Raw genomic sequence first — 27,186 nt, 5'->3', positions numbered from 1 at the left:
TAACCGGGGCCTTTAGAATAGCAGCCAGTGCTACTCTTAATCACTGAAACATCTCGACAGTCTCCGCAGCTATGATATTCTTCCTAAGATTTAATAAGGCCACACTCCCACAGTGTTTTCCCAGCTGAGTGTCCCCAGGTCTCTCCAGTTGCTCCAGGGAACACTATGGCCTTGGCCTCCTGTGAAGAAGGTCTGCAGATCATATTAAAATGGGATGCTTTTTTCCTCATCTTCCTGTTTCCTGCTTCACAGTGAGCTGTGGGCGGCATCCTAAGGAGCACAGCTCTCTAGAACTCTTGAAGCCAAGAATTGATGGGGGCCAGAGAGGTTGGGCAAGCTTCAATTTCCTGAGGGGTTGCTCACATCATCTCTCCGACGTTCAAGAACACAGAACCCTTCACAACCGCATAAGGACAGGCATTCAGTCTCAGAGACAATGAGGAATTCAGAGGGACCAGCCTTTCCTTCTTCATGAACTGCAATGACTGTTTGAACATACATTTGGCTAGGATTAGGATCCATTTCTGTTGATTCTAGGTTTACCTAACTGAGTTCAGCTACACGAGGAAGTTTAAATTGGCTTGCAATCTGGAGGCATCTGGAAGACTGGAAAGAACTGGTGGGTCAGCAGACACAGGTCTGCAATCAGAGATTCCTTCAAGAAGTCCAAGATTAGAGCCTAGTGTATATGACTGTAGGAAAAAAAAATCTACCTGCCAAGTAACACGTCCCAAGAGCACATGTAGAATATTTTTGCACAGGGTGTACCTGGGATATGAAGCATGAATTTATTAAGACTCATGGGGACCATAAGACCATTTATTTATGGAGTCTCTTAAAAAGGCAGTTTGGGGGCTGGAAAGATGGCTTAATGGTTAATAACACTGCTGCTCTTCCAGAGGACCAAGGTTCGACTCCCAGCACCCACATGGCACTTGAAACTGTCTGTAACTCTACTTCGAGGGGATTTGGCATGCTCACAAAGACATACATGCAGGCAAAAAACCCAAAACACATAAAATAAAGATAAAAAACAATATTCTTTTAAAAAGTTTAAAAATCTTGAAGCACAGTATAAAGGTCTGAAAGACACAGGAAACAGGAGCTTCCTGCCAACAGTCACATGCACTCTGGTGACTGTTTGCTGTCTCATCCTTCTGTGTGGAATTGCATTCCCATAAGATGAGCCTGGGCACACCAGGCAGGGAAGGGGGATTCTGGGATGAAAAGGGGGATTCTGGAGTACAGAACACAGTCAGCCTTTACCCAGCAATAAACACATATAAACACACACACACACACACACACACACACACCTATTTCCTTTCCTATTTATTCTATTTGCTTATTTATATATATTTGTTTATATGAAATATATTTAGAAACACATATTTATAAATTAGATGTCATTGCACACATCTGAATTTTCTGGTAAGGTCAAACAATACTTAAAAGTGAATGAAGCTTTCTATTTATGGAATGGCAAAAAAAGGAGGATTTATAAAACTCTTTATGAAAGGCTTGAGAACTGGTAAAATGATCAAAATAAAGTTTTCCAGAATTCTGAGAATGAACTAATGGCTCATAAGAATTTGAAGAGAATGTATTCAAGCAAAAATCTGGGTGAAATGCTTCTACTCTCCTTCCTCTTGCTCTCCAAATCCCACACTTTGCCAGTGTGAAAAATAACTAATAAACATTGCTAGAGTGGATAGATCATGCTCTGAGGGTCCATCACTCTTTACTCATGATTTGGTCTGTTTGATGGCTTACTGGAAAAGCTGCACACTTTCTATGTGAACAGCCCTGGAGGCTGGGGGTGTAGCACTTGCCTAACATGCATAATTCCCGGGTTGGATCCCAACAGGAAACATAAATACGACGCTGGTCAAAACAACCAGCAGCAATGGTTTTAGTACTGTTAACTGCCTGTGCTGCTGTTACGAGTGGGAATCAAGGAAAGGCCGATTCAAAACATAATAATAAAGGGGCTGAAGAGATAGATCTATGGTGAACAGCAATGGCTGCTCTTGCAGAATACCCAGCTTCAATTCCTAGCACCCACATGGCAGCTAACAACCATCTGTACTTCAGTTCTAGGGGATCTGGTGACCTCCAGGCACGTGCTGTAGAATAATCCTTTTGTACACTCTGAAGATGTGTTGCTCTCATTGGTTTAATAAAGAGCCAACTGGCCAATAGCTGGGCAGGAAAAGGTTAGGTGGGAGAGCCAAACTGGAAGAATGCTGAGAAGGATGAAGTTACCACCCAGTGGCAAAGGGAGCAGGATGTGTAGAAAATGAGGTAATAAGCCATGAACCATGTGGCAGCACGTGAATTAATAAATATGGGCTAATTAAAGTTGTAAGAGCTAGTTAGTAACAAGCCTAAACTATTAGCTGAGCATTTATAATTAATATCAAGTCTTTGTGTAGTTATTTGGGAGCTGGCTGACAGGACAGAAATTTCCTTCTATAGGCACAAGTGTGGTGAACACACATAAATGCAAGCAAAACATCCATAAACATAAATAAAAAACCTTTTTCAAATTTTTTAAAAACTTAAAATCAAACATTGGACAATGAGATATCTATTTAGACCTTTGAAAAATCGTCACATTTTTGAGAATTAAGGGGACCAGCCTAGCCAAGCGGTGGTGGTGCACACCTTTAGTCCTGGCACTTGGGAAGCAGAGGCAGGCAGATCTCTGTGAGTTTTAGGTCAGCCTGGTCTTCAGAGCTAGTTACAGGACAGCCAGGACTATACAGAGAAACCCTCTCCTGAAAAATGAAAAAAGAAAAAAGAAAGAAAAAAAAAAGAAAAGAAAAGATGACCTGTCTAGAAAGCCCTGAGTTCTCCCCTTTGGTCAGCTTGGAGACTCTGCTTAAGAAGTAAAGTAAGACAGAGATGTAACTGCCTTTAGGAATATTGAAGGTGATGTCTCTTCATGTCACACAGGCAGGGAAACTGGCCTTCCAGATAACCAGGACCTCCCTAAACAGAGAGGGATGACAACACACCCAGCCTCCCTGCCATTCCTGGGTTTGGAGGCAGCCTTATGACATCAGATCTCCCTGTCACATACTGAGCAAGCTTCACACCCCACCCAGAAAAAGAATGACTTCTGTCACATAGCTTAAGTCATATATGCCCTGCTCCCCTATCTCTGTCATATATCATGGTTCACATATTAACTGGCTGGAATACCTCCTTAGGGGAGCTGTGATCACTGGTACATAAGTTACTTATTAAGTCTTCTTTGTATTGCAAGACCTCTCCTTCCTTGGAAAACCTTTTTCTTTAAAAAAAAAATTATATTTTTGGTTGTGAGCCTAGTCTTTAAGGAATGAACCATCTCTCCAGCCCAAAATATATTTTTAATTAATTTTTTATATGCAAGGGTGTTTTGTCTGCATGTGTGTCTGTTTCATGTGTGTGTGTGTGTAGTGCCTATGGAGTTCAGAAGATGTTAAATCCTCTGGGACTGGAGTTACAGGTGATTGTTAGTCACCATACGGGTGCTGGGAATAAACTCTGGGTCCTCTGCAACTGTTAAGAACATCTCTCCAAACTGGGACGTGGTGACTCACACCTTTAACCCAAGCACCTGGGAGGCAGAGGCAGGGGGATCTCTGTGAGTTCAAGACCAGCTTGGTCTACGAGCTAGTTTCAGGACAGCCTCCAAAGCTACACAGAGAAACCCAGTTTCAAAAAACTAAAAAAACAAAAAACAAACAAACAAACTACAGCAAAGGGACTCAATAATGAACACACATACCTACTTTTGATCTTTATCCATAGAGTGGCTGTCAACATTGTGGCATGGCGGAAGTGGCAGCAGAGCAGTAGACACTGTGGCAGAACTGGTGGTGGGGCAGCTAAAGAGTTTCTAAGTGAAGAACCAGGGAACGGAAGCCAAAAAAGCAAGGGTTGACAAACTGAGAGCTGCAAGACAGCTGCCATGCCTCAAATGCCAAGGGTCTCCACCACCTTGGACCAGAAATCTATAATACTAGCCTTTTATCAAGGACTGGAGATCTTGACATCCTAGGCCCAAGAGCTGTAACACTTTGCTGTAGGCCTAACGGTGCCAGCACCCGAGGCCTGTATGCCAGCTTTCACACTGTAGTTGCTGCCAGCCTCTGCTGCCCTAGGTTGAGGATCACAGTAGCTGGCACAGGAAAGGGCCATTGATGGTTAAAGCCAGACCCTCCAACATAAGTGCCCAAAGCTTTTTAGTCTCAATTTCTAAAGCTGTAGCAATAGGCACTAGTTGTCAGGAATTGGAGCTGTAAGCTTCTGGGTCCACAGGTTCAACTCCAACATCTTGCACCCAAATGCCAGGGACTGTTAGCACTGGAAGAGTTTCTTGCCTATCCAGGTAGAGCCAGAAGATTTCAGCTGACGGTTGACAATGAGGGCTCTGAAAAAAGAGGAAAGAGAAAGGGTAGAAAAGATGCTCAAAAAAAAAAAAATGACTTAAAAGTTTCCAAATATGGTAACACACACGAATCTGTACACCTAAGAAGCTAAAAGATCTACAAATAGGCTAAACTCAGAGATTCACACCTAGACACAGTAAATGCAGAATCAAACAAGTTTTAAACTGGTAAAGGGTCTTCAAGTTCAAGAAAGCTTCAGTAAAAGTGACAGATCAGTTCATACCAGAAGCCATGAAGGTCAAATGACACAGTTGGTTGACACAGTCAGATATCAAAGAAAAGAGATACCTGCTAACTAAGCAAAACTATTCAAGAAGAAATGGGAACATTCCATGAAGAAACAACTCAGCATTTCTACCCTATAGGAAATATTAAAGGGATCCCTTCAAGTATATAGGAAATGACTAGCTATTGTAGAAATCCCCAAAGAAGAAATAAAGACCCCAGTATTCTAGTTTCATTCTTTTGTTGTGATAAACACAGATCAAAAGTAACATGCGGAGGAAATGGTTTATTTGGTCACAGTTCACAAATGAGAAGAGTCAGGTAGAAACTTGGAAAGGAACTTGAAGCAGAAAACATGAAGCAATGTTGCTTGCTGGCAGGCTCTTAACTGGCTAGCTTTTTGTTTTGTTTTTTGAGACAGGGTTTCTCTGTGAAACAGCTCTGGTTGTCCTGGAACTTGCTTTCAAACTCACCGAGATCCCCCTGCCTCTGCCTACCAAGTGCTGAGATCAAAGGTGCATACCACCACTGCTCAGCTCTGACTAGTTTTCTTATAGAGCTCAGGATTATCTGCCTAGAGATGGTGCCACCCACCATGGCCTGAGCCCTCCTGCATTATTAACTGTCATGACAATTCCTCCTCAGAAATGTCCTCACCCCAGTCTGATTCAGGTAATTCCTCAATTGAGGATTTCCTTTTTGATGATTCTAGTCTGTATAATTAAGACCTCCCTAGTACACAAGCATCACCATACCTGCCTATCAGTTCTGATTACTGTAACTGACAGAGTTAGTTCTTATATTTGAGTAGTGTGGTTTTTTGCAGTATTTACAAATGTGTGTAGTAGTGGAGATGAAGCCCAGAGGGCCTCATGCATGCTAGCCAGGCACTCTACCACTACACCATATCCTCAACCCCAAATGTATTGTTTTTAAGGTTTGTTTGGTTACTCTATTTCCACTGTCCTGTCATTCGAATTTTAGAATAAGCTTATCCCCATCTACAAAGAATTCTATTGGGATTTCTATTGGAGCAGGGTTAAGTCCAATCAATCTGGAGCAAAACAACAGCCCCACAATATTGAGATTGTGGCACTGGAGCTGCCCCTTCAGGTTTTTAAGTAACAGTACATGCACATGCAGACATTGATGAAATCTTTTAAAGTACAAATCCAATGACTTCAGTAGCTACGGAACTAGTTCACAAAGGCTTTGTGACTATCAGGCAAGTGCTTAGTCCCCGAGGGACAGTCACAGCCCACCCCATGCTCTTCTGTTCTCTCTTCCTCCCTTCCTAGGCACCCCATATCTAAGCAAGACTCAGATATAGGCCAGGCTGGTCTTGAACTTGTTATGCTCCTGCTTCAGCCTGATCTCAAAAGGCATTAACCACCACATTTACTTATGAATTATACTCAGTGCTTTTAGAGGAACTGACAAATATATTAATTACTTTTCTCATTGGTGTAACAAAACATGCTACTGAAACAATTTAAGGGAGGAAGGCTTTTTTTGACTCACAACTTCAGTTGTGTCCATTATGGTAAGGCGTGTCAGTAAGCAGTTCCGTGCACAATGATAGGAGTACATGACAAAGAGGCTCATTCATATGGCAGCAGATAAGAAGTAGAGATGCAGGCAGAAACCAGAGACCAGTATAACACTCAAAGGCTAGACCTAGTGATCTACATCTGCCAGGTTCCACAACCTTCAAAACAGCACAAGCTGGGGACTGGGCACTCTGGGGAACATTCCAGATCCCAACCATAGCATTTGGCCTTGGTCCTGCCAAGACTCATGGTCATCTAATAACATACAAATGCCTTCATTCCAAATTGGAGTCCAAAGTCTCTACTGAGATTCAAGTTAGCCACTTTAGCCACAAGCTCCAGAAAGCCAAAAAAAAAAGCAAGTTACAGATTTCCAATATAAAATGGCAGAGAACGGCCAGGCAGTGGTGGTAGTGCATGCCTTTAACCCCAGCACTCAGGAAACAGAGGCAGGTTAATCTCTCTGAGTTCAAGGCCAACCTGGTCTACTGAGTGAGTTCCAGGACAGTCTCCAAAGCTTCAGAGAAACCCTGTCTCAAAACCTCCCCCATAAAAAGGCAGAGAGCAAACATTCCCATCTCAAAAGGGAGGAATTGGGCACAAGGGAAAAGTAGGATAAAACAAAACAACACAGAAGGGGAAATGTTGAAACCCACAGTTCCATACCTGGCATCCGAAACACACAGTGGCATTACCAGGCTTCGGCAGCTCCACCTCTCATATCCGTTTGCTGCAATGTGGCTTCTTTGTGGCCAGCTCCACGTAGTGTCTGCAGTTTTCCTCAGCATGTGCCCCATGTTGCTAGGATTTCCAACATCTTGGTATCTCCACTCCAGGGCACATTCTCCTAGCAAGGACTCTTTGCCGGGAATCTGACCCTGCTACACATTCAATGGCCTCACAGGCTTTTCTATGGAGGTGCTTGCCTCCACAGCCCCTTAATGCTTGTACTCGGGCTACCTACAAAGTTATCATAATATGGATGACACCAAGTACTACCACCAGCTCCACATGTAGCCACAGTCTGATCATCTTGGACCACAACTACAACAGTCTTTAGGGCCTATGTTCTTGAAGGTATTTCTTTCTTTTCTTTTCTTTTTCTTTTTTCAGACAGGGTTTTTCTGTAGGTTTTGGACTGTCCTGGAACTCTTACTCACAGGGACCTGCCAGCCTCTGCCTCCTGAGTGTTGTAGTCATTACAGTTGTCTTATCTAAAAGCTTAAACAAGTATGAAAACCCTTCTTTACCAAATAGCAGACTTCTTACCATCTTCGGTTTTGCTAGCACTCCTTCCCACAGCTTATTACCTAAGGGTTTGTAATTGTGTAACAGCTCTGGCTGTCCTGGAACTTTGTAGACCAGGCTGGCCTGGAACTCAGAGATGCCCAGCCTCTGCCTCCTGAGTTCGGGGATTAAAGGCATGTGCCACTACCTTGAGGCCTCCTCTGTAATTTTTATCTAGCAGCTTCTAGTGCACTGTCCTGTCCTGCTCTTTAGCCACAGCTGGGGAGGGGGACCAGTCAACACAGCAGGTGACAACAGGTCACTGAGGAGAGGCTCACTCTCAGACAATCTCCTGAGCTTCCAGGGATCTATTCCAGTGTCCTCCCTTCTTTGACCCTTGAGCATGAGCAATCACTTTCTTGATTTGGTAGTCTCCCATTACAACCAAAATAACCTTAGCTGGTATTTTCAACAGGTATCTAAGTAGTTGATAGAATGATGAACTCTGTATATCAGAGAGGTGCTAAACAGTAAGTCTTAGGGTATTTGTCTAATAGCATGCATTCCATTGTATAAAATACATACTTAGAATTTCATCTATATTTGGAAAATGTTATATGCTGTGTTCAAAACATCCTGAAACTCACAACATTTATATTTTATACAAGTACATAATGTGACCACTGTTTATGAGCCAACAAGAAAGATTCTTTAAAAAAAAATACTATTTGTGTGTTGTTTACACACACGCATGACAAATGTGAGTATAGACACGTATGTGCCATGACATACACATGGAGGCCAGAGGACAACTTTCTGAAGCCGGCTCCCTCTTTCCACCATGGAATCTGAGGGTCAAACTGGTTATCAAACTTGCACAACAAGCACATTTACCTGCAGAGCGCTCACTGGCCCAAGGTAAGAGCATCAAGTATGAAAACACCATAGCAAGAGATATTATTGCACTTTATTTATAACAGGGATAATAAAAAACAGATATCCAGGAGAAAATTGTTTTTAAAAAGATCACAAAACCGTATTCTATGCTAAACCATAAAATGGAACTTTGAATTATTGTTCAAAATGTTGTGCAAAGTATTTAATGACACGTAGAGATGTAACTGTCCCCCGGCAATTCTCTCTCGTCATCCTTCCCATACTTCTCCCACCCTCATTTAACCCCTCTCTGCCTCTGTTGTGCTTGTACAAACTGTATGGAAATCTCGACTGGAAGAGACTTCTGCAACCTAGCACAGCACAGCATCCACCACCAGCCAGCATGCTTGTGCTCCTCGTGTCCCAGGAGCTGGAGCTTCCCAGTGCAGAGCCACACTTCACTTGAGTGCTAGGTCTGGGAGCTGCACGTGATCACAACCACACAGGAAGGTGCATTAACTGAGGAACCTCCGAACTATTCCAAGTCGCTAGCCAGTCTTCAAAAGTCTTGACCAGGAATAGATTTGTCCTCTATACAAGCTGCAGAAGAGAATAAACACATCAGCTTGTGAAAATTACCAACTTAATCACCCCCCAAACCATCTGTGTAGCAAGAAGAAAACATAAAATCCAAAATGAGTTAGATATTCTTCTTGGGGAAAATGGAAGGAACACCCTGAATTTAAATGGGAAGATTCTTTAAAAAAAGGCTAGAACTGAACCAAAATCCAGAAAACATGGAAAAAGAAAAAAACAAAACCACATTTTTAAGAAAGCTATATTCGCTGGGCGTTGGTGGTGCAAGCCTTTGATCCCAGCACTCAGGAGGCAGAGGCAGGCGGATCTCTGCGAGTTCGAGGCCAGCCTGGTCTACAAAATGAGTTACAGGACAGACTCTAAAGCCACAGAGAAACCCTGTCTCGAAAAACCAAAAATAAATAAATAAGTAGATAAATAAATAAAGCTACTAAATAAATAAATAAATAAATAAATAAATAAAGCTACGTTGACCCTCTAATCCAGCACTTAGGAGGCAGAGGCAGGCGAAGCTGTGAGTTCAAGAACAACCTGGTGTACACAGGGAGCTCTTTGACAGCCAGGACCACATAGAAAGACACCATCTCAAGAACAACAACAACAAAAACAAAACTATATCAACAATAAGAGAGTTGAATAGAGATTTAAGAACCCATTTATGATTACATCAAAAATTTCACAATGTGGAGGCTGGAGGGTTGGCTCAATGGTGAAGAACACTTGTTCTTGACAGAGGACCCATGTTTGATTCCCACCACTCATTCAGCAGCTCACTACATATAAACCCAGTTTCAGAGGATGCAACATCCTCTTCTAAACTCTGTGGGTACCTGGCATGAGTGCAGGACAAAGACATACATTCAAGCAAAAGACTCATGCATAGTAAATAAACAATAAAAGGCTCACAAATATGAAGACAATACTGTTGTTATTATTACCCAAAGCAATCCTCATGTTCAACGCAATCAAGTTACAAATAGATATTTGAATGAGAGAGAGAGAGAGAGAGAGAGAGAGAGAGAGAGAGAGAGAGAAACAAAAAGGGAAGAAAGAAAGTTTTTTTTCTTTCCTTTTTTTTGAAACAGGGTTTCTCATTGTAGTCCCAGCTGTTCTCGAACTGCTCTGTAGATCAGGCTGTCCTTGGACTCAAAGAGATGCACCTGCCTCTGCCTCCCAAGTGCTGGGATTAAAGATGTGAGTCACCACTGCCCATTGAAATAAATTTCTTAAAAATATAGGCTGGGTGGGGTGGGAAGAAGGAGAATCTGAAGGCTGCCCAGGAGGAGTACATCAAGAGAACCCTGGCCAACAGCCTTGCTTGTCAAGGAAAGTATACCCCAAGTGGTCAGTCTGGAGCTGCAGCCAGTGAATCTCTCTTCATCTCTAACCATGCCTACTAACCAGAGGTGATCTAAGGCTGGCTGCCCCATCAACACTCCAGGCCCCTGCCTACCCACTTGTGTTCAAGAGGGGGCCTTCAGGCTCTTTCCCATCACTCTTGCTGCCCTCGTGACTGGTGTGTGGTGTTGTCTCTGAATGCTAATTCTGCCATCCCATCCAGCCCACTGCCAATAAACAGCTATTTAAGGGGGAAAAAAAAAAATATATATATATATATATATATATATATATATATATATATATATATATATATTCCGGAACTCGGGAGGCAGAGGCAGGCAGATCTCTGTGAGTTGGAGACCAGCCTGATCTACAGACCAGGCTGTCTTCCAGGACAGCCTCCAAAGCCACAGAGAAACACTGTCTCGAAAAACAACAACCAAAAAAAAAAAAAACCAAAAAACCAAATTCACATATAGGCCAAGCAGTGGTGGTGCATGCCTTTACTCCTAGTACTTGGGAGGCTACAGAGAGAAATCCCATCTCAAAAATTAAATAAATAAATAAAAATAAAAAATAAATCATATATAGAATCTGAATCTAAAAGATCTTGAATAACTAAAACATTGGAAAAGAGTAACACATGGCAAGACCCTACCTCAAAAAAAGCTGGGCATTGTGACATATACCTTTAATCCCAGGACTCGGGAGTCAGAGGCAGGCAGAACTCTATATATCAGAGGCCAGCCTGGTCTACAGAGCTAGTTTCTGGACTGCCAAGGCTGTTATACACAGAAAGCCTGTCTTGAAAAACCAAAACCAAAACAAAAGATAAAAAGAAAGACACCTTACAAAATGGGAAATGACCCAACACTCTTCACAAAGGATGAGGAACATATAAAAACAATGCAAAAGGATAAACAGAACCCTTTGGCCAGTAGGCTGAAGATGTTGTATTTCATGCAAATAAGCTATGGGACACCATTTTTACATCCACTAAGTTTGGGGAAAAATTAAAATACAAAGTATTAACAAGTATGGGACAGAAATTCTCTGACTTATAGAAATGTAAACTGTTACAAAACACTTTAGAAAAATTGTGTTACCTTAAACCAATCCATTAATTCTACTCCTTGGTACAGACCCTGAGTAACTGCAAATTATAGCAAGAGATATTTATAAAGAGTTACAGTAACAATGTGCATTCCAAAAACTGACAATAGTCTAAAGCTCCATTAATGACATCTAATCATAACACAGTCATAAAATAAAATGTTATATAGGGCCAGGTGTGGTAGTGCGTATGTTTAATCTTGGCACTCAGAAGGTAGAGGCAGGTGGATCTCTGTGAGTTTAAGACCAGCAAGTTCCAGGACAGCCAGGACTACATAGAACCTATCTCAAAAATCAGACAGATGGACAGACAGAACTCAAGAGGAGAATTTTAAAAAACACATGACAGGCAAAACTAGAGAAGCAGGTATGCACATATTTTTATTGAGGAAGGAAGGAAAAGATGCTTTCATTGAAAAAGACAGAAAAACCTCTATTAAAGCTGTTATCTCAATTTCAAGACATGATTCAGAGAATAAGAACATTAGCAGAGTCACTTTTACCTTTTTAGTCTATTTACATGACTTCTTTTCAGTATCCAAAACCTAAACAACAAAGAAAATGTGAATTAAAAAAAAATCATTAACACCTACTATGTACACTGTCCTATCTTATACTTCTCAAATGGTTCTAACAACATTAGATCCAACAGCATGCGGTACTACAACAAGAAATAAAAACCTCATTTCACATAAGTAAGTATTGGCATGATTTCTAGTTCCATAGACACCTTCTCTATTTTAGACATAAAAGTGTCTACCAATAAGTACTTCCCTTTCTCATACTGGCCTATGCTCAGGGCACTTTTGCTGCAGGCAGTTTTAGGATTATTTTTTAATTTCCACATTTTATTTAAATTTAAATTTGGAGACACTATCCTTACCTAATCTATGGGAAGAGAATGTTAACAACCGTAACTTCACAAAAACCTTTTCTCAGAGACTAAGAATATCAGAAGACAAACTACATGGCCAGTTGTTGATGTAGCTAAAATGTTTGTCAGCAATGACTTTGGATTTCCTTCTGAGCTTGTAACAAGAGGACTATGCTATGCCTCTATTTCCTTTGCTTGTCTTGATCTAAAACAGCTATTTAAGTTGCCAACCAGGGTAAAGTGATGCCTCAGTGAGTAAAAGTGGTTGCTGCCAGGTGAGTTTGATCCTATGGACCCACATCATGAAAGAACCAACTGTAAGAGTTTTTTCTGAATGCCAGAAATCTGCACACACACACACATAGTAAACCATAAAAATTGTAAATCTAGAATAATAGTGAATTTAAGAACATTCTAATTCATACTATTAATGGATATTAATTTTCCTTTTAGTGACAATAAGATAAAAATAATTTTCCAAACCTAAGTAAACTTAGATTATCATATACTAGCCCATGAAGCTCTCTCTCTTTTTTCAAATGTTATCCTTGGTCCAAACATATTCTTTTAAAAAAGAAAAACAAAATAACCACAGTACTTACTCTAGCCAACAGTTCTTGTGTTTCTGCAGTCAGCGGAGCATGAGAAAAATTACAGTGATCACCCTGATAACATTTTGTTCCTGTGTGATAAAACTTGCAAGGGTATTCATGTAGCACAGTGTTAAGGGAAAGAACAATTTTAATTCAACTGAAATAATTCAATATTAATTTAATAATACTTTTCCTCTAAAATCTTTCTACCAGTAAAATCACTGAGTTTCCTATTTAAAATATGAGACAATAAAAGGCCTCATTTTAGAAAGACAATTTTTTTCTCCCTCATATATATTCTCATAATAGGCCACAGGTTTCATTCACAGATGAAAGAAATGTATTTTAATTCCTTGAGAGATGTGGTTATTTTAAAATGTTCTTTGAGGATGGGGTAAATTAAAGTCAATGATAACAATCAGGATGTTCTACAAATCTGGATTTTTTTTTTTAATGCATTATGTTTGTTAAAGTAGAACTAATTTATATAACATTGTTATCCAGAAAATATCAAGTTAGAATCTGATATTCTATGATATATGACTATAAAGAAACAACTTTTGTGTGATCAATGGTGCTATTACCTTAAGTGCCTGTATTTCATGTTTTTTTTTTTTTTTTTTTTTTTTTAACAAGTCTGTGCTATTAGAACTAAAGCTACCTTTCAAATTAAGGGAACCTCTATAAAATATCTCTTTTTCTATATGAATACAGACTCAATAAGACATGATCACAACAGAAACTGACATCTTCCGGGGCCTGACCTGGTCTCATGAACCTTCTACTACACAGGCTGAACCGAACAGACTTATATTTAGGAGGTTTTCTGAAGGGTCCCTTTCTTTCTTATGTAAAAGTGTATACAATGCAATCACTTTGATATCAACTTGGGCTTAGAACACTTTGTTAAAGCAACAGCTATGGTTTATTTAAATGTTCATGTTATAAGAAGGGAATCTTGTGATAAAGGATATTATGCAAATACAGGCAGTTCTCTCCTTTGGTGCAGTACCCTTGTACATAATACTTACACATTTCCTTTTTCTTCTCTATCTCTGCATCATGATCAAACTTACACTGGTCTCCCTGGGGGTAAGAATAAACACAAGTTATCAATCACAGTTAGACCTTTGCAACTTAACTTCTACTAAACTTCAAATGAGCAAGCCAGTCCAGAAAGAGTCCTGACAAGCTAGTGCCTCAGCATATGACAACATGCTGAACATTTTTTTGTTTTGTTTTGTTTTGGTTTTGTTTTTCGAGACAGGGTTTCCTCTGTGGCTTTGGAGGCTGTCCTGGAACTAGCTCTTGAAGACCAGGCTGGTCTCGAACTCATAGAGATCCACCTGCCTCCCGAGTGCTGGGATTAAAGGCGTGCAACACCAACGCCCGGCTCAACATGCTGAACTTTTAAAAATTCTTAAACATCTTTAGTAAATTACCTTTAAAAGCATAAAGTGGCATATCACTAATTTCCTAATTAAACTTTTTCCAAGAGCAAGTTTTTAAAATTTTAGAGGTATGTTTTTAAAAGGCTCAAACAGAGACAGCAGTTCTCATAGACTTATGCCATAAACACAGTGTAGTGTGTTTTTGTTAACACACTCATACCTTAATACATTTCCTTTCAAGAAAGTATTTGCACACTTGCTTCCCCTTACGTTCCACCGTGTGCTGATTGATGAAGCCTTGACTCATCCTTACACGAGGCTGCTTCTCTTCAGGTTCATCCATCTTTATACAACAAAAAACCAAAAAAAAAAAAAAAAAAAAAAGGAGAAAAAATTAAGTATTTCATTCTGTTTTACAAAATTGCTTTAAGCTACTTTAATACATTAGAATGTGCCTCTTTTCTTTTAGCTGGGCATGGTGACACATGTGTCATCTCAGCATTCCAAAGACAAAGCAGGGTTACAAGTTCAAGGCCAGCCTGAGCTATACAGCAAGAACCTGGCTCAAAAACATGTCTCTCCTAAAAGAGCTTTAAAGTTGGACTGTAGTATATCAGTTCATAAAATAAGTGTTCATTGGTTTCAACAGCATTCAACCACTGAGTAGTAGTGTTTGTAAAATTTGAATATCTTATTGTACTTTGTCCTTATTTTATAAAAATGAATTAAAAAACTAAAAAAGGAAAGAATGTTATTTGTAATAAAAAGTCTACAATAGAAAGCTTTAGGATTATGGAAACAAAGCTGGGACTCATGATAAACAAGAAGCACCAAAAACACTCTAGTTCCAATGATAGTTTTACAGCTTAATATTTAAAAAAGAAATGAGAGCCTTAAAATCTGTTTTAGCTCTTTAGAAACAAAAACTATTTTTAATGTGTTAACTTGTGACAGACAGAGCATAACGCTTCTGTGTGCCTAAGTAATAAACACAGTTTTTCGAATATGGTATATGCAATTAAGGAGCTAACCCATCTCCTAAGAGGCCTGTTTGGCAAAAATACCAAGTTATTGATTTATTAAGACCATAAAAATCATACGTGTATTTCAGCTCAAATCTTTGGTTTTAGATCATTATGCTGTGAGAGCCTAACATGTTTAGAACTTGCTCTTCATGTCAGTTCTGGGTGAAGAATCATCAGAGCCAATGTTAAGACTCAGAAGAGGGGGAGGAAAAAAGTGCAGCCCTGGCTTAGCCCTGTGTGCAAGCAGCAGTGATCTGAACTGAGTTTAGATTCCCCATTTGCAAAATATGTATAAAGAGACAGCTCTCATGTAAGTTTATTTCAATCTTTTTTTGTTTTGCTTTGTTTTTCAAGACAGGGTTTTTCTGTGTAGCTTCGGAGCCTATTCTGACACTCACTCTGTAGACCAGGCTGGCCTGAACTCACAGAGAACCACCTGCCTCTGCCTCCCGAGTGCTGGGATTGAAGGTGTGCGCCACCAACGCCCAGCAGTTTATTTCAATCTTTAACATTTGGTATTCCTCCTCCCTTTTATTGATATGGAATCTCACTGTCTGTTACCCAGGATGGTCTCGAACTCCTGCTACCACTCCAAAGCAGTAGGGACAAGGCATCCACAACCATATTTAGGTAATACGTTGTATTCTAGTATTTTAACCTCTCCAAACTCTTGACCCCGTGACTAAGCTGAGTAAAAAGCCTGCCATTCAGTTTAAAGGTCTTAAGAAGAGCAGTCACTTATTATCCTATGCTGAGTGCATATGCATGTCAAGGAAGAACACTTACAAAGCACAGTCAAAGAACCAGGAGCAGGACTGGAAGATCTGGTAAGATAAGTACTCAGAAATAGCTGTTTGTAATTCCAGAAGGAATCAGCCCAAAGCCTGGGGGGCTGTAATATATCAGCTGTGCAAGACTATTTGGCCTTTCAACTGCCTCCAAGGCTCTTTCCTTCTGCCCCACTCCAGTTTACTACAGTTAGTGATGGTCCAACACACAGAGACCAAAGGGCTGGTACACCTGTATTCTGGACCAACAGGGAAATCCCTGAGGCTAAAGATGGGCGCTGGCAGCCCATGCTGAGAGGGCAGGAAGCAGTGGTTAAGAAGAAAGACCACCAAGTCAACATAACCCTGATGAGTGGGATGCTCCTGCCTCTCCACATCACTGAGCACTTCTTGAAACTGAGGTGAAAGATAAAAACCAGGAAGCATGTGGGCATCCTCCTACAAGCACAGCTCTTTTTACCTTTTTCTGGGATACACTGTTCTTGAGGGAAACATTCGGCCCTTTGTCCCCAGTGCCAGGCCACTTTCGCTTCATCTTCTTCTGTTTAACTTTCTTGTGACCAGCTTTAGATTTTTTATTTTTCTGTTTGGCAGCTAAAAACAAACAAGTTCATTTTTTAAAATAGCATAAAGGTATGATATCAGTTTAACCTTCAGAAATAGGCCTTATAATTCGGGGAACCTGCACCTCAGTGAAGGAAAATGGGTAGGACAGTGACCTGACTCTCTAGAAGCTTTGCTATTAAGAAGCAAACAGAGAATTCTGATATCCTAATTTCAAATGCATTGTTTTGAAAAGAAGTGCTGGATGGGAGGGAAAAGCAAGATAATTAAATCAGTCTTGCACACCAGAGACCAGAACATTCTGAAGACATCAGCAATCAACCTATCTAACTACAACTGCCACAACATCTGTAGAAAAAAGCTAGAGTGGTTTAAAATGATCTCATATATTGTAGATTTTCTTTTGAAAATGTGTCAGAGCTGAGGATGACAACACATACTTGTGTGCTAGCTAGTTTGTTGTTTTTTGTTTTGTTTTTGTTTTTTTTTTTTTTTGTCAATTTGACATAAACTAGAATTATTTGGGAAGGGACATCTTAACTGGTGACTCCAACAGATGGCCTCCAGACAGGGCATGTTCTTGATTAATAACTAATGTGAGAGCCCAGCTCACTGTGGGTGGTGCCACCCTGGACAGGTGGACCTGGATGGTATAAGAAAGCAGGCTGAACAAGTCACAGGGAGCAAGCAAGCAAAGAGCACCCCTCCATGGTCTCTGCTTCATTTCCCACCTCTGTGTCCTTGCTGTGGCTTCTTTCAGTAAAGGACTGCTTGTTACCTGGAAGTATAATATGAGATAAACCCTTTCTTCCACAAGGTGCTGTCATGGTGTTTTCTCACAGCAATATACAGCCAAGTAAGACAACTGTAAGCCTCACACTGAGGAAACTGGGATTGGAGAATGAGAGGTACCAGGTTATCTTCAACTACATAGCAAGTTTCAGACTACCTGGACTACATGAGATCCCATCACAAAATATCTCACACATGCACGCACATACTCACAAGTGCCAAAAAAGAAAACATTCCATATACACTAAATTTACCTATAGCTGCATCTTGAATAGAAGAAATACTTGGAGGAAATCACAGTAAATGGAAAGCATTAAGAATTTCATTTATGCTGGGAAGTTATGGCATGTCTTTAATCCCAGTACTTGGGAGGCAATGACAGGAGGATCTCTGGGTTTGAGGCCAGCCTGATCTACAAGAGCTAGTTCCAGGATACCCTCCAAAGCCACAGAGAAACCCTGTCTCAAAAACAACAACAACAACAACAACAAAAAACCCCTCATTTACAGATTGTTATGTGTCCTCATATCTATGGCTAAATTCTATTGTAATAATTTAAAGTAGTACATTTCAATTTAAAATTTAAAAAGATTTTAAAAAGAAATACATTTCTATGCTGGGGATATAGTTCTGTGGTAGAATGTACCCTTAATACACATGAGTCCTGGGTGATCAACCCCAGCACTTAAAAATATATAGACTTATACACAATCATCCAGCAGTCAATTCTTTAAACAAGGGCCATATAAGCAGGCACAGCCCAACCTTCATACATACAGAAGCCAGTGATTCAGACTTTGATAACCTGCCAGCAGCTGCCAGTGTCTCCTACATATCAAGCAACCAAGTCTCAGGTTATGTCTCACATCAAACAAGTTCGTATCTGGCATAAAGAGCAACAAAAGTCACCTTCTCACCATAAGATAAAGTGCAGGTAAAAAAAACACTAAATACAGACAACCATGACAACTGCTGCATACAAACTCTAAGTGATAAAACAGTTTATCACTTACTCTGCTGGGTGTCTTCTGCTCCCTTTTTTTTCACAGATTCTTCAGGAAGTAGTGATGGTTGAGCAGCATTTGCCATTTCTTTGGCTTGTATGTATTGCTGAAGCTCTTTGTCAAAATTATCTTCTGATTCCTGACTGCAGGTCTCACCATCACTGTACGGGTCATAGTCCTTACTTCTCGATTTTATACGTGGCAAACTCTTTGGTGATGCTGTAGAGTTTCCAAGGTGCTTAAACTAAGTAAAGATGAAAAGATGATGTGTTTACTTAATTATTCTTTATCAATAAGAACTCCGAATCAGATAGAGGGGTAAGAATCTGAACGATCAGAGAAGCAGCAGCGAAGCGACCAGTGACCTCCTGTCTCTCTCAATCCTCCATCCAAAAGGGCCAAGACCCCCTCTGAGCTCTGTCCTAATACTTCCTGTGTCTATCTGTCCTCAGCCCTCCAAAACCTATATGGTTGATTTTGGTCAGCTAGTAGCTAGCTTCACCCTCTGATTTCAAAACAAAGTTTAGCCGAGCAGTGGTGGCACATGCCTTTAGTCCCAGCCCTCAGGAGGCAGAGGCAGGTGGATCTCTGTGAGTTCAAGGCCAGCCTGGTCTACAGAGCGAGTGCCAGGATAGGCTCCAAAGCCACAGTAAAACCCTGTCTCAAAAAAACAAAAAACAAAACAAAAGTAGATTTAAAAAAAAAATTATCAGTCTCAGGAACATCAAAATACAATCAAAATATCACACATACACACACACACACACACACACACACACACACACACACACAGAGAGAGAGAGAGAGAGAGAGAGAGAGAGAGAGAGAGAGAGAGAGAGAGAGAGACTGCAATACAGGCCATTAATTGACTATTATTGCATTTGTATGATGGGTACATAGGTTTCATATAGCATTCTCTACACTCTTTTTTTAAACACCTGAAAATTTTTGCAGAATTAAAAATGGGCTGGAGAAATGGCTCAGTGGTTAGTAGCACATAGCACTCTTCCAGAAGACCCAAGTTTAGCTCCTAGTACCATGTCCAGCAGCTTACACCTGTAACTCCAGCTCCAGAGGAATCTGATGCTTCTAGCTTTGAAGGGCAAACCGCACAAATGCATGCACACACACACACACACACACACACACCACAAACAAACACACACACACACACCACAAACACACACACACACACACACACACACACACACACACACACACACACACACACACACGAAGGACTAGGGAGATGATTCAGTCAGTAAAGTTCCTGCTATGCAGGCACAAGAACTCAAGTTCAGATCTCTAGTACCCATGTAAAAGCTGGTCTGGTAGCCTCATCTGTAGCCCTAGGAGACAGCACTAGTGAGTAGAGACAGACAGATCCCTGGAGTTGACTGGATAGCCAACCCAACTACATCAATGAACTCAAGGTTCAGAGACCCGTCTCAAAAAAATAGAGAACTGAGGAAGATAGCCAATATCAACCACTGGCCTACAGATGTATTCACATATGCGTACATAATTAGACACACACACACATTCACATACTTCCACACACATAAGCTTCTGCCAACGCTCATACACAATAAGCTTAGAAAATGCTTAGAAAAATTCAGGACAAAGACTGTACACTATTCTAAATATTCCAATTCCCCTCTAAATTATCTATAAATTTCACACATTCCCAATGAAAATCCTACCAAGACTTTCTGTGGTACCCAACAAACTGACTTTAAATTTACATAGATAGGCCTATGGCTCAGAATAGCTAAGACAAGTCAGGTGTGGTTTGGTGCACACCTTCAAACCCAGCACTTGAGAGGTAGAAACAGGCAGATCCCTGAATTTGAGGCCAGTCTGGTCTACAGAGTAAGTTCCAGAATAACAAGGACTACACAAAGAAACCCTGTTTTAAAAAACCAAACTCAAAAAAAATAAATAAATAAAACACTTCAAAGAAAACAAACAAAGATGCCAGGACTTGCTAATACAACACCAAATCATTATAAAACTGCAATAATTAACTCTAAGTACTAGGAAAGGAACAGATAATTCAGAGGACAAGAACAGATAGTTGAGAAAACTGAACATATACACTTGATTTTAACAAAATTGACAATGTAAAACCACAGGGACAAGACAGCACCTTACTGATAAATGAATGGTCCTCAAACAATTAGGTATGATAATAACAAAGTAAAGAAATAGGTTGCCTGCACCCCATCGTGATTATAAATTTCAATGTAAAAGGTAAAACAAAGCTTTAGAAGGTAATATATGTTCATCAATACACAAAGGACTAAATATACATTCTTAAAACCACTTATCACTGGATAAAAAAACAACTAACATGAGCAGGTATCTGTGACACATAACATACAGGAATGACAACCAAAAGCTACTCGTAAAGAACTGTAAGAAAACAATAATAATAGCAAAACAGGTAATCTCAATGAAGGCAAGGAGGACAGAAAGACTAGAACAAGTGGAAGTAAACAGAAAATTCACATGGGGAAAGGGCTGTCATGGCATCCTCAGACAGAGCCACATAGTCCTTCTCATCCATGGTATTGGAATAAAAACCGGTATAACCACTTTCTGACACAATTAAGTATTAATACAACAGCAATGATGTTCATGTGTGAGGATCTAGCATCATCTCTCCCAGGACAATGCAGAGTGCACATGCATGATATAAGTGAAAGAATGTCATAGCAGTGCTAATAAAAGCAAACCCAGGACCTATCCACATAGGGTGTTCTATGTTCAAATGATGGACTACTGCACTTCCATAAAGATAGCAAGCATACACTAGATGTATGGATTTTAAACTGTAATCTTAGGGATGACCACATAAGCAGTAAAACTGTAAAGAGCATGGAAGCAACCAGTATACAAGCTAGAACTGCTCATCTCAGGGGCTAACACAGAGGAAGGAGGCAGGAATACTCTTTTCTGGACCTGCAGTTCTTACCTGAGTACCCAACTAAGTTAGCCATAACCCTATATATATTTATATTAGTATCTGAAAAGCCTGGGCTGAGGATAACCTGGGTGTCTATCTTTTCCTATAACTTCCTTGGAAATTAGTTAAGATACAATGCTCTATCTGTCTATCTACTAGAGAGGCAGTACACAGATTGTGAACTGTGGGCACTACCCCTGTGGGATAATAAAGCTGCAGTTTCAGGATGTCAGCCTCGGTTCTTTTGTTTTTATTTCTTTTTTGTTTTTGTTTTTGTTTTTTTTTCCAAGACAGGGTTTCTCAGTGTAGCTTTGTAGACTAAGCGGGCTTCGAACTCACAGAAATCTGCCTGTATCTGCCTCCCGGCTTCAGCCTAGGTTCTTATGCTTGGCAGCTACACATGCAAAGACAGTATTTATGTGGTAGCTTAGAGCCTTCCCCAGGAGACAATGATGCCATGCCAGCTGTATCATCTCTCTTGGATCTTTTTATAAAGCCCATTTGTGCCTTACATTGCCAATATGAACATATTCTTAGGTAATACATTAGCATTTACTGCCTCCCTGCCAAAAAATAACTTCACAAAGAGAGGAGCTTATTCACTTTGTGATGGACTGAACATGAGTCTCCCTGACTCTAAATTTTTTTTTTTAAAGATTTATTTATTATGTATACAACATTCTGTCTGCATGTATCCCTGCATGCCTGAAGAGGGCATCGGATCTCATTATAGATGGTTGTAAGCCACCATGTGGTTGCTGGGAATTGAACTCAGGACCTCTGGAAGAGCAGTCAGTTCTCTTAAACTCTGAGCCATCTCTCCAGCCCCCGACTCTAAATTCTTATGTGTAAGTCTTGAGTCCTTCAGAAGGGGGCCTATTTGGAAGTCAGGTCATTGCACAGGAGGTCAGGATGCTTTCTAGAGTCATGGAAAACCAAAAAGCACCAGAGGGGTCTGGAACAGATCCCTCCTTACACATCCCAGAAGGAACCACCTTGCCAACACCTTGCTCTCAGCCCAAGAACTACAGGATAATACATTTTGTTTGTTCATGCTGCCATGTTTATATCCTGCTACACACTAATCTGGGTTTTAAGTTAGTAATTACTGAGGCTGCTTAAGTAGTGAGTCAGACATGTAGATTTTACATCTAATTTGATAGGAAAGAAACTTTTCAAAAACAGTTTACAGTCCATTTCAGAAATGGGAAATCGATCTTGTTATAACACTGGTACATTCTCCATCTGATGGTGAGGGAGTTCAAGCCACAAGGTAAGAAAGTTATTGAAAGATGATTCTGAGTTTCCTTGACCAAAGTAACTGGGCCCCAAATGCTGGATACAACGAGACAAACAGGGTCCCTCATGTTCTCACATCCATCCAAAGCTGTCTGTCCAGCTGAACCTTACTTTCTTGGGATTTGGCTCACAGTTCCGCTTTGCTTTCCATTTTACTTTCTCTGTCTGTGTTTCTTCAACTTCAGCACCATGTACTTCATCATCAATTCTGCATCGAAAATAACAAATAACACAAAAGTGTTTATTACGTTAAAACGCATTGCTTGGGTTAAGATAAACTGCAAATTCGAAGACTATTCAAAATACTCTATAACAAAAACATTAATAAAAAACAGCAATATAGGCCAGGTATAGTGGTGCAGTCCATTAATCCCAGCACTCAGGAGGCAAGGGTGGATCTGTTTGAGGCCAGTATGCTCTACACAGCAAGTTCTAGGCTAGCCAGGGCTACATAGTGAGGCTCTGTCTCAGAATAACAACAATGCAATGATGATGATGGCCAGTAAATGTTAATATGTATACACAACCTATAAAACTGAAAACTTTCCATTATATAATCTCAATGCTTAAGAATTTTCACACACACACACACACACACACACACACACACACGTCATCACTCACTCACCATTCCAGTCATTCAGTACATACTAAGTATTCGCCACATGTCAGGCTGTGGCCTCATATCATCAGGTACAACAATGAAAAAGACGAGTTGTCCCTGCCTCCTAAGGGCTTCCTAGCTGCTTTCGAGAAAAACAATACAGGTACATATATAAAGAACACTTTGTTCTTATGTTAGACTTGGGGTTTTCTAAACAGAAACGATATGGAAGAATTATTCAAAAGGAGCATAAAAAGAGAAGGGTATGCCAGGTACAGTGCAGGAGGCTTTTGGAGGTTAGGAGACAAACACCCGAAGTGAAGATGAAGACTCTTTTCAGACTCAGGCATGAGAAACTGATCATGAGTAGACATTGTGTGAGGCAATTACTGAGCATACTCTAGCATTGGTTCTCAGCCAGGGGGTGGGTGGTCAGCCAGGGGGGGGTGGGTGGGTGGGTGGGTGGGTGTGTGTGTGTGTGTGTGTGTGTGTGTGTGTGTAACAACCAACCCTTCCACAGGGCCACATATAAGATATCTTGCATATCAGTTATTTCCATTATGGTTCATAATAGTTGCAAAATTACAGTTATGAAGTAGCAATGAAAATAATTTTATGGTTGGGGATCACCACAACATAAGGGACTGTATTAAAGGGATGCAGCATTAGGAAGGTTGAGAACTGCTGCTTTAACAGAAAAATCAACCCAAGATGAAAGGACAGAAAACATCAGAAATGGAGAACCGTGTCTTGAATCACACCCTGTCATTCTACCCTGCCCTCTCCGCTTCACTGTTCCATTAAGGGCCATGATTCTCAGTCCTATTTCTTGACTCACCCATAAGCTAGTAAGCCAGCTCCAGTGGAACTGAGCTGTCCCTGTCTTTTCCCCTATTGCTGCTGCTACTTTTTTTAAAAAATGGGATCTTAGTTAGGGTTTCTATTGCTGTGAAGAGACACCAGGATCACAGCAATTCTTATGAAAGGAAACATTTAATTGGGGTGGCTTACAGGTTCAGAAGTTTAGTCCATTATCATCATGGCAGGATATGGAAGCATGCAGGCAGACATGGTGTTGAAGGAGCTGAGAGTTCTACACCCTGATCCACAGGCAACAGAAAGTGAACTGTTACTGGGTGTAGCTTGAGCAAAGGAGACCTCAAAGCCTACCCCCACAGTGACACACGACCTCCAACAAGGCCACATATACTCCAACAAAGCCACATCTCCTGATAGTATCACTCCCTATGAGCTGATGGGGACAAACTACATTCAAACTACCAGTGTCACTATGTAGACCAGGCTGGCCCCAATCTATCTGCTTCTGCCTCCCTATGACTGGGATTATAGGTGTGACACCATGCCCAGTTGCTACTTCTTTATCTCCTCACTTGGCTCCTCATCTTTGCAACTCTTAACAAAGCCAGTCCTCATCTTTCTTTCTCTACTTTCATTCTTGGTGACGTCTTTCAGTCTCCTGGCTTCTAGTATCATCTGTATATAGCTGATTCCAACATCCTAGTCTCCAACTTCCTGCCCTTAACAACCAAACAGGTGACTTTCGTTAAGGCTTTTCCTTAACTGTCTTCTTTGAATACTATCTACACTATCCTCATTATTCCACAAGTACTTCTTAACTCCTCACTCAGTTTCCATTTGCCCTGTGGTTTCCATTATCTTTAATACCATGTATCTGTCATCCACCACAATTACAATTCATGAGCATTAGTACTTTTCTACATTCCATTTATGGTTCTATCACCATGACCTAGAATGATGTGTTTTATGTAGCAGGAACTCATTAAAAATTGCTTTAAATGAATGAGTATTCCCATAATGAGCAAAAAGCCAGAAACTTAAAGACTGACTCACTTGCAAGATCGTACACACACACTCTTATCAGGTCGGAGAAATGGCTTAGTTGTTAAGAGCGCTGGCTGCTCTTCCAGAGGACCTACATGATGGTTAACAAACATGGTTAACACCTGTTTCATGGGAGCCAATGCTCTCTTCTGGCCTCCAAGGGCAAGGCACACATGTGGTGCAGAGACATAGATGCAGGCAAAAGAAATCATACATATAAAATAAATTAAAACAAAGTGTTTCAATACACTGAAAAAACTGCAGGCAAAAATCAAAAGATAAACTGAGAGAAAAATACAGAAACCTAAAATCTTGAAAAAGACCTAAAGCCAAAGTAAAAAGCAGCACATGAATAGATACCTTACTTCCATGCCATACTTCAACTATCTTTTGGCAAATCCAAGTGTCTTTTACATATTTCAGCCAAATTCTAGTAAACAAGTATTTTGCCTAATATATTCTCAAACTATTAGCTATTTTTAAAAACTTGCTCAGTTCTCATACAAGTTAAAATTATCAATTCATTTCTGTTGTTCTTAAATGTTATCACCTGCAAGCAATCTGTCCATTTCTTTACAGTGTGTCTATAGGACCTAATTTTCCTGATTAATTGTGCTTTAGAAGCTGGGTGATGAAATCCTACGTACTGAAGTCACACTACTGGAGCACCTTAATCTTAGATCTGCCACCCCCACTATACAATCTCAGCAGGTGACTTAGGCTCTCTATGCTTCAATATTCTCATCTGTGGGGGCTATATTTCACATGAAGCACACAGTAAAGCCCTTGATGTAGCCCAATTAGAGTAATAGTTCCCACTAAGGTAGAGACAGAGAAGTGAACACATACTCCCTTTCCCCTTGAGATAGGGTTTCACTATGTAGCAGCCCAGGCTGGCTTGCAACTGGCTATGTAGACCAGACTGGTCTCAGATTCAAAGGTCTGCCTGCCTTGGCCCCTCAAGTGCTGGGATTGAAGGTGTGGCCGACCCAGCACTGGAAATGTATCTGTATTGAGGATGGGGAAAAAAACTCGTGAAGGATGTGTGTCAAGTTTCCACTGAGGCAAGATAGGAACATACAAGACAAGGGTTTAGGAGAGAAGATGGAGTGTGGGGACGCGCTTTCAACTCGAAAGACTGAAAAGTGAATGGGTACCTGTACAGAAAGTCTGCACTCTGCGCTAGGTACGACATTAACAACATGCTTTTCCAATTTAACGGAAATACTAAGCCGAAATGGTGCTTGCTGCTTTATTCTGGGATTTTTGGTTCGGGATCACTGGCAGGGCAGTGTTTCTGTATCCTTCAAACTCTCAAGAACCAGGAGTCCGGGCAAAGCCGCCTCTGAGCTGAGACAGTGACAGGAAACAGGTTAAGCGCACGTGCAAGGGGAGCAGCCGGCCCCTGGGGGCAGATTCGCAGAGGCCGGAGCCTCCTCCCGCTGCCCGGCCACTGTCCTCGCCCCGGTCCCCCTCCGACTTCCATCCCACTTCCCCTCGCGACCGCTCCGCTCCGGCCTCCGCCCACGCGCTAGCCCAGGCTCGCGGCTTCCCGAAGGAGCGAGGGGGCGGAGCCCGGGCGGTGCCCTGCAAAGGACGAAAACATGTGGATCACCTTTTCTCAGAGTCGGCGACACGTTTTTTACCGAGGGCCGGATTGGGGGGTTTTGAGAAAAGATTTTCAAAATCCATAACTCAGACGGGGACCGTCTCCCTCCACGCCGAGCAGCTACTGAGCAACCACCAGAGCCGAAGGAGAACCTAGAGTCGCGCCAAGGGCCGCAGGCTCCGCCCCACGCACGCGCCACTTGGGCGCGACTCCGCGCAATCCCCGGGCACCGGCTCGCGCCCGTACGACGCACGCACGGCCCTCACTAGGGCGCCTTCAGTGCCTGCGTTGCGCATGCGCGGCTTCTTTCTCTGCCGGCCTTGCGGGTTTGCATACCTATTAGTACAGCAATCTAGTAGCATTTATATATACATATATATAAATTCTTTTTTAAGAAGATTATTGTTTTTAGGTGTACGAGTGTGTTTGCGTGTGTGTACA

General features: G+C 41.1%; 1 protein-coding gene across 3 annotated transcripts; it reads right to left on the bottom strand.

The window, feature by feature from the left end:
• Nucleotides 1-8,391: 8,391 nt before the first annotated feature.
• Zc3h8 (zinc finger CCCH-type containing 8) lies at nt 8,392-26,945 on the bottom strand. 3 transcript variants are annotated; one of them, XM_027421841.2, is made up of 10 exons: nt 26,752-26,906; nt 26,294-26,486; nt 22,746-22,877; nt 18,412-18,646; nt 16,503-16,636; nt 14,450-14,572; nt 13,813-13,924; nt 12,848-12,957; nt 11,875-11,916; nt 8,392-8,920 (listed from the first exon to the last, which is right to left on the bottom strand). In XM_027421841.2, exons 3-9 carry the CDS (start codon nt 22,749-22,751, stop codon nt 11,884-11,886), a joined length of 753 nt encoding a protein of 250 aa, XP_027277642.1. In that variant the 5' UTR covers nt 22,752-22,877; nt 26,294-26,486; nt 26,752-26,906; the 3' UTR covers nt 8,392-8,920; nt 11,875-11,883. The 3 variants fall into 3 exon arrangements, with proteins under 3 accessions (XP_027277642.1, XP_027277641.1, XP_027277640.1); XM_027421840.2 differs by having other exon boundaries at nt 22,781-22,877; XM_027421839.2 differs by lacking the exon at nt 26,294-26,486 and having other exon boundaries at nt 22,781-22,877; nt 26,752-26,945.
• Nucleotides 26,946-27,186: the final 241 nt, after the last annotated feature.

Source organism: Cricetulus griseus, chromosome 6, assembly GCF_003668045.3.
Source record: "Cricetulus griseus strain 17A/GY chromosome 6, alternate assembly CriGri-PICRH-1.0, whole genome shotgun sequence".
Classification (NCBI taxonomy): Eukaryota; Metazoa; Chordata; class Mammalia; order Rodentia; family Cricetidae; genus Cricetulus; species Cricetulus griseus.
This window is presented reverse-complemented; position numbering and strand designations above follow the sequence as displayed.